Source organism: Bactrocera oleae, chromosome 2 (genome assembly GCF_042242935.1).
Source record: "Bactrocera oleae isolate idBacOlea1 chromosome 2, idBacOlea1, whole genome shotgun sequence".
Classification (NCBI taxonomy): Eukaryota; Metazoa; Arthropoda; class Insecta; order Diptera; family Tephritidae; genus Bactrocera; species Bactrocera oleae.
The window spans coordinates 22,129,541-22,143,587 of NC_091536.1; the positions used below are offsets into that span (position 1 = coordinate 22,129,541).

At 34.7% G+C, this 14,047-nt stretch overlaps 3 protein-coding genes across 6 annotated transcripts in view; 1 reads left to right on the top strand and 2 right to left on the bottom strand.

Annotated features, from left to right (window-relative positions):
• The first annotated feature begins 319 nt into the window (after nt 1-319).
• Nucleotides 320-1,582, top strand: Jhbp5 (Juvenile hormone binding protein 5). Its single transcript, XM_014238780.3, has 3 exons — nt 320-542; nt 608-982; nt 1,063-1,582. The coding sequence occupies exons 1-3, from the start codon at nt 452-454 to the stop codon at nt 1,362-1,364; spliced, it is 768 nt and encodes a 255-aa protein (XP_014094255.2). The 5' UTR covers nt 320-451; the 3' UTR covers nt 1,365-1,582.
• Nucleotides 1,583-1,682: 100 nt separating this feature from the next.
• Jhbp4 (Juvenile hormone binding protein 4) lies at nt 1,683-3,772 on the bottom strand. Its single transcript, XM_014238781.3, has 4 exons — nt 3,334-3,772; nt 2,431-2,671; nt 2,159-2,345; nt 1,683-2,090 (listed from the first exon to the last, which is right to left on the bottom strand). The coding sequence occupies exons 1-4, from the start codon at nt 3,461-3,463 to the stop codon at nt 1,848-1,850; spliced, it is 801 nt and encodes a 266-aa protein (XP_014094256.2). The 5' UTR covers nt 3,464-3,772; the 3' UTR covers nt 1,683-1,847.
• A 6,968-nt stretch (nt 3,773-10,740) lies between these two features.
• The window catches only part of pnr (pannier), a 36,905-nt gene continuing 33,598 nt past the window's right edge, over nt 10,741-14,047 (bottom strand). For 2 of the 4 annotated variants that reach the window (XM_036377579.2, XM_036377578.2), the window contains 3 exons: nt 12,716-13,324; nt 12,365-12,611; nt 10,741-12,295 (listed from right to left, as the gene is read on the bottom strand). In XM_036377579.2, coding sequence (XP_036233472.2) covers nt 11,289-12,295; nt 12,365-12,611; nt 12,716-13,180 — 1,719 coding nt within the window. In that variant the 5' untranslated portion in view covers nt 13,181-13,324 and the 3' untranslated portion in view covers nt 10,741-11,288. Of the gene's footprint in view, nt 12,296-12,364; nt 12,612-12,706; nt 13,325-14,047 lie in introns of all 4 variants that reach the window. The other 2 variants (XM_036377580.2, XM_070111718.1) reach the window with 2 other exon arrangements.

The following is a 14,047-nucleotide window of genomic DNA, read 5'->3' on the forward strand; positions in this document are numbered from 1 at the left end:
TTTTGAAATGTAAAAATAAAAAACACAAAAACTTAGTTATTTGAATTTTTTACATACATTTTGCGGTTATGTGAAAAAAGTCTAAATACAAAAGTAATAGAATTTTTTATTATCTACAACTTAGTCATTTAAACTTTTTTCCATATTAGTCGTGGTTTATTTTATCTACGGCGAACGCTATATTTACCATGTATGTACACGAGGAGGGCATACATTTTCAATGAACGTGTAAATTGTTTACGGTAACAATAATTTGTAAATAAACAATTATAAAGTGCATATTCAGCAATGTCAACGGTTGACCTGAGAAAACTTCGTCTGCCACCTTGAAAGATGCAGATCAGCGAATTTGCAATTTATAAAAAGAGTTGTTCACACACTTCATATACCACAGTTCATATTTTACTGGCTGGTGTAGGTGTACAGTTCTATACGGCAGTTCACAAGCAAAATGAAACTTTGTAATCTTTTAATATTGCTAACCACTTATAGTGGCGTTGTATTGGCAGGACCTAACGTGAAAAAGGAACGCATACAATTACGTAAGTTAAAGGCATTGCATAATATTTTTATTATATTGTATTTTATTTATATATACCTTATGTAGCGGCTTTTGTGAAAATATGTCGACGCAGTGATCCAAATTTAGACATGTGTGCACGTAATTCCTTGCTCGCTATGCGGGAGCTGCTAAATTATGGCATTCCGGAGTTATTTATACCGCCTATCACGCCATTGGTTGTGCCTGAAATTAGAATGGATCAAGATTCGGGCGCCATTTATCTGCATTCCACTTTCAAAAATATTACCGTTAACGGTTTGGCCAACTTCACGCTCAACGAGCTACATATAAATCCACAGAAAATGCGCTTGACTCTGATGCTGAGTGTGCCGAATGTAACAATGAATGCAAAGTATAAAATGAAGGGCAAAATTATGATGATGCCACTGTTGGGGGAGGGTGATTTCAAGGCGAATTTCTGTGAGTTACTTCTACAACTACATAGCGCAAACGTTTTTTAATTATTTGCTGTAAATGATGCTTTTTCATTTCTTCATTAGCCAATGTAGAGTTGAATACGGTGATTAGCGCCGAGCGTTACACTAAAAATAAGCGTCTTTATGCTAAGGTCAAGGATGTCAAAGTGAAGTATAAACTTGGTAAAGCAGATTTGTATTTGAGCAATCTTTTCAATGGCGATCAAGCGCTGGGTGAGCGTATGAATACATTTTTGAATGAAAATTGGGATTCGCTCTTGAATGAGCTGCGTCCTTTAATGGAGACTTCAATATCGGATATAGTGCGCGCTTCGACGGAAAAGCTATTCGATACTTATAGCTTTGAGGAGTTACTGCCCGAGTAAATGTGATAATGATATGACAATGTGACGTGTTTGAATGTTTTTGAAAATAACAATTGCTATTTATTTATAAGTTTCTAGATAAAAGAAATAGCTTTAAGTGCTTAATTAAGAAAAAGTTTCAATATAAGCGTAACTTTGAAGATATACTCAAGAAACTTAGTGTGAAATTGTTTGAAAAAGCTGTAAACAAAATAATAAAAGTTTATACAAATACTATATTTGCGCTGTGTTTAGATTTTTTTTATACTTGCAATGAAAAATATAAAATATTGTGCACATATTGAAACACCCTATATAATAAACCATTAATTTTAAGAGCACTTTTGATAATTTTATTTTCTTTAAACATTTTTAAATTTTTAGCTCTAAACAATAAAAATGATAAAACTAATATGCGTATATACAGAATACAAATGTCTCATTAATTTACAAATAAATACAACAATAACAAAAATAATAATAATAGCAATTGAAAAAACATAATCACAGCAACCATAATTTTAGTGGCATCTTCGAGAACACATTATTCCATAAACCATGGAAAATATCGGCCAAACCCAACTCTAAATCAGGGCGCAGTTCAGCAATAACCTCTTTTGCATTTTGGTTGAGGAAATTGTTAATGGAAGCGGCTAATATCTCATTGCCGTTAAACAGGTCACTTAGATGTATACGCATCGCGCCCACATGAAACGTAACCTTCATCTCATCAATTCGAATGACTTCCTAACGGTTGTGTAACATTTACTTCGTATATTAAATTTACATGTTGTACATAGAAATGCATTAATTACCTGCGGTTCATTGCTTAAATGTATTTTAGTGTAAACAGCGGTTTTAACATCTTTCAAAGCCATACGCACATCGCCGCTACCAACCAGCGGTAAAAGTAATATATTACCCTTCAAGTTGTATTTGGCGCGTATGCGCAGTAACGGTATGTCGAGCTCAAAATTTAATAGTTTCTTGTCAAGGTCCAGACTAGACGTTTAACAAAACCAAAAACAAGTTACGTATCGTCATATAACATATGTACGTATATACCTATAACGTAAGTTGTACTCACTTCGCGCGCCGTACGGTTGCATTTGAGGGCCCACGAACGATAAGATTTTGAAAGCCACCCGAAAGAACTAAGTTGCCGCTACCCTTTGATACCGATACCTGGTCTATGTGCAGTGGTTCAAAACTCTTTATACCGATTTCCGGTATGCCAGCCGCAAAAGCGGGAAAACAACCCTCAAATAGTCGTCGAAAGCATTTGTCTTCGTTGGGATTTGCGCGTTTACAGGTGTGTAGCCAATTTGCTGTTTTTGTGTAGAGAAAGAAAATATTTAATTTTTTAACGCTGTGAAATGCTGCATAACACCGCCCACAGTTTAGGTCTCATACACTTATTGAGTTCAACACTCCATCGTAAAGTACTTTTTTGCAATAATAACAAGTGTTTGTTGAAATTAGTGAAAGATACAAATGGAAAGACGCATTATTCGTCAAAACAATGCCTGCTCTCATATATAAAAATGCTCTCACATATAAAATGTTTTTTAACCGACCAAAAGTTCAAATTGGGAGAACATCTGGCGTTAAGTTCTACGTTGTTCCGACGTCAACTTAAAACGTCGATACGCGACGTAATATTAAAAACAAAACAAGAAAACTGCAACTGCAGAAAAGTTGATTAATGCATTCCAATTACTCTTTCGTAGTTAACTCAATTGTGTTGGACAACAAACTTCAATTTATTTCAAATTCTCTGTTTGTTTTCTTCGCGGTTACTTTGTGTAGACAGTTGTGTCCGTTTTTATAGAATTTTCAAAATTTCAGTACACGCACTTATGCTTATTTTTGCAATAAACTTGTCACAACAGTTTTGTAGCCAAAGTTATTAAACTGTATTGGTGTATTTCACCAAATTTAACGCAACTCACAATAAATTTGTATGTTTATACAATAATAATATTCTTACGTCTTTCTTGCAACTGCGGCGCATTATTTATAATTTCGCGTGTGTAAGTGGCAGCTGTCTGCGCTAGACAGAAAGCGCTGAAGATGCTTAAACTGTATTGAATTTTCCAATTAACGCTTTGCTGTGGCATTTTATCTTAACGGTTTTGTATACTACACTGCCAGCACTTTAACTTAAACTTTTTTAATATTCTTGTGCAACGTTATTTTTAACAGAATATGTACTTTTCGCCTTCGCTGCCAAGGTATGCGCCTTAAAGAGTAGTTATACGATTGCGTTTGTCTATTCGAACCCGCCCATAACCGTTAAGTCCGACGTTTCGCACTGAAATGAGGCGCTGCTATGTTGGACACTTCAGTACAAGTCTTCGCCGCGGCAAACAAAAATTACTTGTCCAAAATGTGGATAAATATTCGGTTTTTTATTTTTAACTTTTCACTTGCCTAGTGTGGCTGTAGCCAAATAGCAGTTAATGATATCACGGCTGCAAGTGATCCATGCAATTTCTGCCATTTACTCATTTCCACTCCATACTGATGGCATCGTATGTAACAAAAAACAAGTCTTAAAGTATCCGGTATTACGTACACATAAGTATATGTATGTACATAACATTTGTCTGGCTGTTTAACCACTTTCGGTCTTTACAAAAGTTGCAGTTATTCGGGCTTTAGTTAAAGATTTTTTTCTTGTTTTCACTTGCACAAGCATTTCCTTGGCTTGCCTCTCTACATACATATTATATCGGGGATATTTCTGGTTTAACAAATTGTTGGAAAATTCACAATTGTATAATGACTGTATCTGGAATGCCACACTGCCCCAAAACTGCTTTACAATATACATATGTATGTATATACTCTTAGGCATGCGTTAGCTTTATAAGAAACGCCTACATTCTGTGTGCCTCAAGTTGCGCTTGAGTGTAGAATATATTTCGTTATAATATCTGATTATTGTTCTCTCCCCCACAATTTACCATTTTTCATTAAATTAATATTTACTATATTTCATTTTAGTATATATAATAATAATAATAATAATTAATTACATACTTCCGTCAACAGTGCACTGCGAGCTCAGCAGCTTCTTTCCACTTTGGAAATCCGTGAAATCAAAGCTTAAATACAGGTTGGTTAAAAAGTTTCTGCGTTTGAAATAAAAAAATACTGTTTTTGCTACGAAATATATATTTTTTATTCAATATTATATCCCTTACTTCAATACACTTATTCTAATGATGCTCTAATAATTTCATGTTATCTCTATAATGACTTTCCGAAAGCTCTGCAAAATATCCGTCTACGGCTGTAATAGCTCCTTCATTCGACGGAAAGCGCTTTCCACGAATAAATTGTTTCAGGTTTCTGAAGATATAGTCAGATTGATTATTTTACTTTTCTGCAGATAATCAATCAACAAAATTTATTTGGCATACCAAAAAACTGATGCCATAACCTTCTTTGCTGATCGTTGTGACTTCACCTGCTTTGTAGCTGAACAACCAGCTTCAGTCCGCTGTAAAAGTTCTTATTTCAATTTAGGATCATGGTGGTAGATCCAAGTCTCATCCATAGTTACAAAACGACGCAAGAAATCGATTTTATTCTGCTTAAAACGCTCCAAATTAAGTTGAGAAATTTATTTTCGATCCAGTTTTTGTTGAATTGCTAACGTGTGCGCCACTAACTTTCCAAACAGCTTTTTCTTATGTAGTTCTCCGGTGCGTTTTGGAGTTGAGGACTCCTTATACACTTCTGACAATTGTTCCTAAATTTCTTTTGCTTTTAAATTTTCAAAACAAGGAATTTAATCACTGCGCGATATTAAATTTTTCCCATATTAAAAAAAAATCTCTGACACGTCAACTTTAAATGGCTTGTAAACAAAGAATTAATTGACAGAATTAAAAGTCAGAATGTCCGTATCATCAGCTAACGTGGCATCGTTGCTCTTTTTTATTTTTTTAAATGTTGCTGGAAACCTGGAGACCGTATAGGTCAACGGTTAGCACTATGATTTTTTATGTCCGGGAAATATTCATATTTTTAGTGAAATATTGTGCTGATGCGAAATTATGCTACGTCGAATGATACAAAAATTTATATAGAAAAAATTATTTATACCAATTTTTTAAACTTTAAAGGCAAACAACTCAATGCAACTGCCTTTAAACAATATATATGTAATTATATACATAACATTAATACAAATATGTATGTATGTGTGGGTTGTGATTATATTATTGTTATTTTTGTATGTTTCTTCAGTTGCAATGTTGTAACCGATTCAACATGCGAATGTACTAAATACCTGATTGATCGCGTGGCATATGCACGCATTTCAATTACGCAATGCAAAGTCACAAAATTTTGTTATTTAGTGTTGCATTACAAAGAGAGCAAGCACACAAGGCAAAATTTTACATATTTTGGAGAAACCTGTTACTCAGTCTTTTGCATGAACGATTTTACATTTAAATTAACTCATTAATAGTTAGTAATAACTATATGCTGGTTTGCGCTGGCAAAGTATTAGATGTCTCTATTAATATTTAAATTCATTAAAAGTAAACAAAACAAAAACAAAAAAAATTAATGATGAGACAAACATTTATTGCACGTAAATCGTAAAACCACAATTAAACTTGATCGCTGCTGGTATTAACTAACCAACGCAACAAAACGGCGGTTATATGTAAATACATATACAGACATACTTGTATATATACTACATATATGCAATTAAATGACTTATCGCTAATGCCAGTGCTAACGTTCATACATTATACATATATATATGAATATATATATATAACATGTAGTATGAATAATTAAACCGGCAGGTTTTCCGCTACCTATGCTGTTTTTGTTGTTGCTGTTGCAGTGAGCAATATATTATGCAATTTTCTTCTTGTTTTTGTTGCCAAAACTGTTGCAGCTGCTGTTCAGCAAGCGTTTTTTCGACCGGTTTTATTTATGTTCGACTTGCCATTTCTTTTTCTTTTTTCTTTATCTATGTTATGTTATGATTTTTTTTTCGAATTCCAAGTCACGTTTGACACCTCTTTTTGCAGTCTATTACCGATATACAGCTGTATTGCTCATTTTTGAGCAGCATACACTTGTTCAGGTTGACATTCCAAAAATGTTGTCTTTTTTGCATGTAATTTTTTTAATATTATTTTTAAGAGTTGTATTTATTTGCTAATTGCGAAATCACCTTGACGTTTGCAAGGTATCAACTGTGTATTGGCGGAATGTCGCGCGACAACGGAAAATTGCTTATAAATAGTTTAAAAACTTTACGCTTGTAAGATTTTCTAGGTTGCATGCAACAACAACGAAACGGGCAAAATTGAAACCGGCAATAATGACAGCAACAGTTTGACAGTGATTTGCGGGAGTGTAGCAACTCATGTTGCGGAAGTGGAAATTTTTCCACGGAAATCGTTTAATCGCAGTGTAGATGTGGAAAAATATTTAAATAATAAATAAAAAATATTTGCATAATATACACATATAAATACATATGTATGTATGTATTTTTGTGTGCATATGTGGCATGTTTATAAACAAATATCACAAATGCAAGTACTTTTAACAAAGAAAGTGTTTAGTAGTCGCTACGTCATGATGGGTTTTTATATAGTTTTCCACTGGTTGTGGTCCACGTCAGCTGCTAGAAGTTCTTATGATTAATTAAGCGAGTTTTCGGAAGTACATATAGCCCCAAAATATTACGCGCGCTTGCTCGCAGATGAGGAACAATTCATTAGTAGTTGCTTGTTATGAACTGTCAAATTATACGAGCATATCGTATATGTAGCTTGTCAGCTATTTTCCACATAATTTTTTTGCAATAAAATGAGATGGCTAGTTTAAAAATAAATGCTCACTAAAAAAAAATTTTTTGCGTTCTCGTATCGTTTTTTTAAATTTTTAATGTGCCCAATGCTCGGTTTTTCTTTTTTGATAACGTTATGAAATGAATGTGTGCTTTGAAATGCTAACCAACTTCTCTAGTAAAGTGTAGAAGGTTGATAGATGACGTTTTTGATAGATATACATTCAGTATATTATGTAATACCAATTATGTGTAAGCTTACAGTGTATTTAAAAAATAGCTTGCAGCGGAACTGCTATTTAAAATTCAACTAACGGCATTTGAAAACTGTCTTGAATATGTAATGACATGAGTGTCGCTTGATTAATTTAATCTCCTTTCACATACAATGTGTTCAATAGCATTGACCCTTTAATCTAAATTTGTAAAAATACGCATTTGCTTTAATCGTTAAATATTAACCTATACAGCGCTGTCCATATTTTTTGATATGTGTACACAGCATTGCAATTTCTGTGTATAGGTTCCTAGCCTTAAAGCCAGTAGCGATTGTAAGTTTTGAAGAGATTTCCTCAATAATGTTTTTGCATTGCTTTTAAGTGCCGTTTCAGACAGGGACGCAAAAGAGTCTCATACCAGTTTATTGTGGGTGAGGGGACGACGAGGAAAGACGAAGGGACCGTGCCACTCGTGTTCGGGTGGCACGCTTTGTGTTCTTGTTCGTAACAGCTCGCTGCTACCCTTTTCAGCATTCCTTTTCACTTTCAAATCCTTTAAATGGTTGCAAGAGCGCTCGGTTTCAAATGAATTCGATCGCAAATTTGAGTTCTTTTTGTATGTAATATGCAAATACGTATGCATAGAATAATAGAAATATTATGACAAATTGTAAATAAGGAGAAAATTAAGATATAGATTATGGAGTAAAGAAATTATGAATTTTTAATACGGAGTAAAGAAATTATGAGTTTTTAATACTTAAAGATTAGGAAATTCCTATTATAAATTTGGCCTTGAAAATATTAGTAGCGGATATTCAATACATTCTTGTGGATTAGGGAATTCCCGTCTTTAGTATTTTTTTGAAACTATTTAGCGGGTAGGTACTTGTATAATGCATATTGTTCTACCATATTCATGGTAATTCATTGCAAGCAAAATGTGTGACCATCATCTCAACATACAAATGAAATACGCAGCACGCAGTGTTGCGCGGTGTTGCGCAGTCGAACCGCACAAATATTTACGAACATTTTGTGAAAAGGAATGCAGAAAAACTAGACTCGAGTTGCTGGACTCTTTTTGACCGTGTGAATGCCCAGAGTGACACCAAAAGAAAATTTGAAAAACATCAGACTCTTTTGCATCCCTGTCTGAAACGGCACTAAGGGGTATTCTAGTCTAGATACATAAATTTTAGGTAATTTTTTAAGTGTCGTAAAAAAATAGGCAATCAATATTTTTACTATAGATTTTTTTATCAGTTATTTATTAATGTTACAAGGGTACAGAAAAAACTTAAAAAAAAAAACAAAAACAAAGTTAAAAATTTAAAAAACTGGCAGCTGAAGTAGTGGGGGTCTCAATAAATAGTCATATGAAATGAAAAAAAAGATGATGAATCTGCAATGATGTCGCAATTGTATGTACTAGCGATAAGTAAAAATTTTTTTTGACAAAATGGCGACTTTTTGCAAAAAAAAACCATTTTTTACCTTATTTTATTTTTTCGTATTTTTTAAAAATAGTAAAAATTTAAATTTGGGAATAAGGCTAGTCTGAGAAAAACCCATTTTAAGTTTCGCGTAAAGTCTTTTGTTGGATTAGACCCAACCGGCTCAGTAAAATGTCTATATCTCCGGAAATAATTCAAATTTGCAAAAATCCTCTTATAAACATATTCTTAAACAGTTAAACTTTAAAAATATATAAAAGAAATATGAAATTTTAGACTAGAATACCCCCTTAATATATTAAACATATAATATTTTAGGAATGATACTTGTCTGTACATACATAAATGTCTTAGCTAACAACAGTAGACGAAATTTATAGAAAAGCTATTCTAATATTTTTTAACATATTTGGTTATTATCATGATAACTATGATTTTTCTGAAAATTTAGACAACTACTTAAAGACTCATTTAAATATGGGCTTCCGCTTATAAACCATGAAAGGGTTAATCGCAGTACTTACAATAGCTTACAGCGCCATCTATTTGTGATATTTGCACTTAAAGCATTGGTTCGTGCAGAGAATGTAAATGCATATTCACAAAATACGCATGCATGAATATTCATTAACATTCTCTGTTTATAATAAATCTAAAAAATTTATTAACATTCTCTGGTTATTGCGTGTTTTCTTTTTTTGTATTAATACAATATATATAAACAATAAACTCTTCAAAATATCTTTTAAAATCATTAATTACTAAATGAGCCTTAATTATTACCTTAAGGGGTTACTTGGGTTTTACGGCTTCAAAAAACATTAAAAAAAATAATTATTGTCTTATTTAATTTTAAAACATCTCTAGAATATTGTCCTAAATTTTCAAGTTGATCCCAGTAATAGTTTTGGAGATACAGCTTTGAAAAGTTGCGCGCTCGAGGTCACTTAAAACTTTAAACGTGTCTTTTCGAAACTGTGTTGTAAAGATTTCTCGCGACTTACTCAACCGATCTTAATGAAATTTTACACAGTTCTTTGAAATATAATTTACAGTGTCTTGAACGAATAATTTTTTTTGTTCAATTACAACTATTTAAAAAAAGAAATGTCGAGCAAATTTGACCGAAATTTATTTTGTTGGAAAAAGGTCTGCCAAAATTCCAATTTTAACTTTTTTTTTCCTCCGTTCAAGCACGAGTTTATGGTCTTAACTAAAAAACGTATTTTTTGTTTTCATTTTAGATTATCCTGTCAGGAGTTAGGCTGACAACGCGGACGCACCTTTTTTCGAGTTGTTACAGAAATTATTCTTTAAATGTGTATCTTTAAGACAGAAAAAAGTTTGAATTAAATAAATAATTTTTATATAGAAAAAAAATTATTGAAATTAGGCCTTTTTTATACGACGAAGCCCATATAACCCCTTAATGATCTTAGTTCAAGCACAAATTTTTTTCTTTTTTCTTTTGATTAACCTGTCAGAAGTTCTGCTGTCAACGCGAAAGCTGTTTATTTCCGAGGGACCGCCGGAAATGACGTTTTTAATTGACCGAGTTTTGAATATTTTTCTTTGCAAATTTCACAAAATCTTTATCAAATACGCATCTTCGGAACAATAAAAAGTTTTAATAAAATATTCATTTTTAATATGAAGAAAAAAAATTATTGAAAATAGGGCGTTTTACTTGACGAAACCCATTTAACCGCTTAAATATTTACTTCATTAAAAATTATCGTGAGAAAATTAAACCGTTGAGAAAATTAAATTGGGCAGCAATTCACTCCTTTGACTATAATTTTTTTACACTCTCTCTTTTACACACTCTTTTTATCTGATTGAAGGTTCAAGTTAGAATTCCTTGTATACAATGAGTTAATTTGTGGTTTCCATTTATTATTTTTATTATTATTATTATTATTTTTCTCATATTGCACTTATGCTATATATAATACAATTCGATATCATTCAGTTAACAAATATGGGCATTTAATAATATACTATATAATACATTTTAATACTATTTACTTGCGTACACATGAGTGATTCATTATTAAACGTATGGAAAGTCTATAAGACTAAGGCTAATGCATAGAAATTGTTTGCAGATCTAATTTAAACTACTAATTTACACATCAGAGAAAACGAACAACTGATTGCAACATTCGAACCACAATTAAATACTACACTTAATTATTACAGTTGAGAAATATTGATTTTGAATATATTTCTAATATTACTAACAAATTATTTTGGTTTTATAAAATATAATATTTGTACAATATAATTCAGATAACACTAAAATCGCAGTTGCATACAATATATGACATGAAACTTGCTAGATCTTTTACTGAAAACTCGGTAAGTCTACACTGCTGATAAACTATTCAGTCCATATACACATACTCGTACATATATGAACAAGTATATACATTTACGATGTGGCCATTAACTTGGCCGCCTGTATGACATTGTGTTGATGATGGTGGTAGCTAGCTAGTTCGCCCGTTGAGCTGTGCATCCCATGCATACCAACACCCATGCCCACGCCCATGCCCATGCCCATGCTCATGCCGCCGCCGGCAGCAGTCGCCGCGGTAGAAGCGCTCAATGGCGGAAAAGAGCCGCCAAAGTAGCAATTACTCACATAATCATAGTTGGTGGCATTGGCTTCCGATTTGACGCTATAACTGCCAACACCCGCATTGCCATCCGCCGAACTGATATGCGAGCTGCCGCTGTGTTGGCCCAACGCGGTTGCTGAATGATGTGCGCTCGGATGATGCGACGCTGCATGATGAGCTGCCGTCGCGGTTGGATGATGATGATGATGGTGGTGATGTAGATGTGCCGCCGCCGCGGCTGAATGATGGTAATTCGGGCTGGGCGTGCTGGTGGAAATGCCGGTGGAGAGCGAGACAGCGCTAGTGGATGAGTTGTTAAGATTTCCAATGTTGCTGTTGACACCACCGCCGCCAGCACCGCTGCCGCTGGACGAAAGCAGGTGCTCGTACTTGGAGATGACGTGTGAGCCGAAACTTGGGGTAGACAGTTGCGCAGCGCTCGCATTACTTTGTGGCGTATACATATGGGAGCTTAGAGATGACGCAGTGCTGGCTGAGTGTACGGTGGGTGTATTGCTGGTGGATGAGAGCGCATGTGAATGTGTGTGTGAAATTGTTGAGTGGCGGGACTGTTGTGCGGCTGCTGAGGGCAAATGCATGTGATGGCTAAGCGGATTGTGCAATGAACCGCTTGTGGATGGCGAACTATTAATGGCATTCAGACTGATGTTATGCAAGGAATTGCTACTGTTCATACTGCTAATTGTATTGTTGAGACTGTTGTTGCCTTTAAGCGCCATATCGGATTGCAGTTTGCCAGAGAGTGCAACGGTTGACGGCAAACTGTGGCGCTCTAAAGCAAGCGATGTTTTCAGATCTAAAAAAATATGAAAAAAGAGATTGATATCAGCTGTCCACTTGTGTTACAAGTTTCATTGTTACTCACCATCATCTTTGCCATCTTTCGAGGCATCCGTTGAGCTATTTGACTTTTTCGGCTTTCGCTTGCGTGTCTGTATGCCATCCTTCCGCATTGCTAGCGGTCGATTGACACCATGCAGCTTAAAGTAAAGTCCACAGGCATTACACACTGGTTCGCCTTCATTGTTGCGACGCCAAAGCGTTGTGGTGCGTGTACCGCAATTGGTGCAGCACAAGCCCAGTCTACGGGTTGCCGTCTGCAAGGATAAAATCTAATTTAAAAAAAATACGCATGCAACGGCCAAAAGTAAAAGAGAAGAAACAAAAATGGAAAGTAAGTTTTTGAAAATTATAAGCGAACACTCACTGCACTCACCAGTCGCTTGCTTGGCTTGATAAGCGGTCTATTCATGCCGTTCATTTTATGATAGAGACCGCAAGCGTTGCACAAATAATGACCGGTACCGTCACGTCGCCATAACGGCGTACTAATCGCGCCACAATTCACACATTCGCGACCCTCACCAAACTGAAAATCAATTGCATTCTCATAGGGCGATGAACGCTGAAAGCCGGTGGGATCATAGGCAGCACGCCAAGAGCCCATCGTATAGAATTGTGCTGGCAGTTGCGCATGCGCTGTGCCAAAACTGTCTGTGGTCCAGGCATTTTGTGCAGCGGCAGTACCGAAATGCGTAGCCACATGATTGTACTGACTCTGTGTGAGCGCGCGGTTCGACGGTACATAGACGGGTGCATTCATAGCCGTTTGATGATGGTAGCCGCCGTTGCCCGCTGCACCACCCGTCAGATCCGGGTAACCGGCACTGGAGTGATACATTTTTGTGGAGAGTTGTTCTTGCGGTGACGCAGTTGACGGACCAAAAGGCAGATGGCTGCTGTACGCTTGGCGTGACAATTGACTATGTAATTGCGTTTGCAGCGAATGATCACTGGGCGTAGTTTGAGGCGTTGTGGGAGAGGTCTGCAAGAAAAATACCGGACATATTATATATATCGTTATACTTTAAAAACAATATATTCAAATTCTAAATCTATAAAGTTTTCGATTTACAGCCTGCTAGTTCAGCAGTTTTCTTTTAGCACATTTCTCTCGCAACATCATTCTATGAGTTCGCTTGCATGATCGATCAATCGGAAGCTATTAAAATTTTCCTGCATCTTCTATACGTAGCTCTACATACAATGACCTTGTTTGATCTAATTATTCCAATTTTGGCAAGCCAAAAACGAGAAGTATTTTTTGGTAAAATTCAACTTTTTCTTAAATGCCGCCATTTTGTCAGTTATAGATTTTTTTTGGAACAATAACTTATAGAGAAGAATTTTATTTTCAGGTTTCATGTACGTAGTAGGTGGAATAACTATAGCAGTAGCGAACTTTTTTTTTAGCGCCGTCGGAGATCATGTGTAACCATTAGTATTTAAAAAAAAAATTTTTATTTAAATATAAAATTTTAAAACAATTGATACAGTAGTTTTGGTTTTTTTTTTTACAATACCAAAAAGTCGCCTTTTGTTTAGGCTGACACGCTTGGTTAAGGGGCACCTTAATAAAATACTGCAGCACAATTACTGTAAAATCAATTTCGAATAATGCTAACAATTACTGATATAAATACTAAAATGTTTTGTTTATTAATTCTATTTGAAGTGGAAAAGGTAAATAATTACTTAATTAAACGCT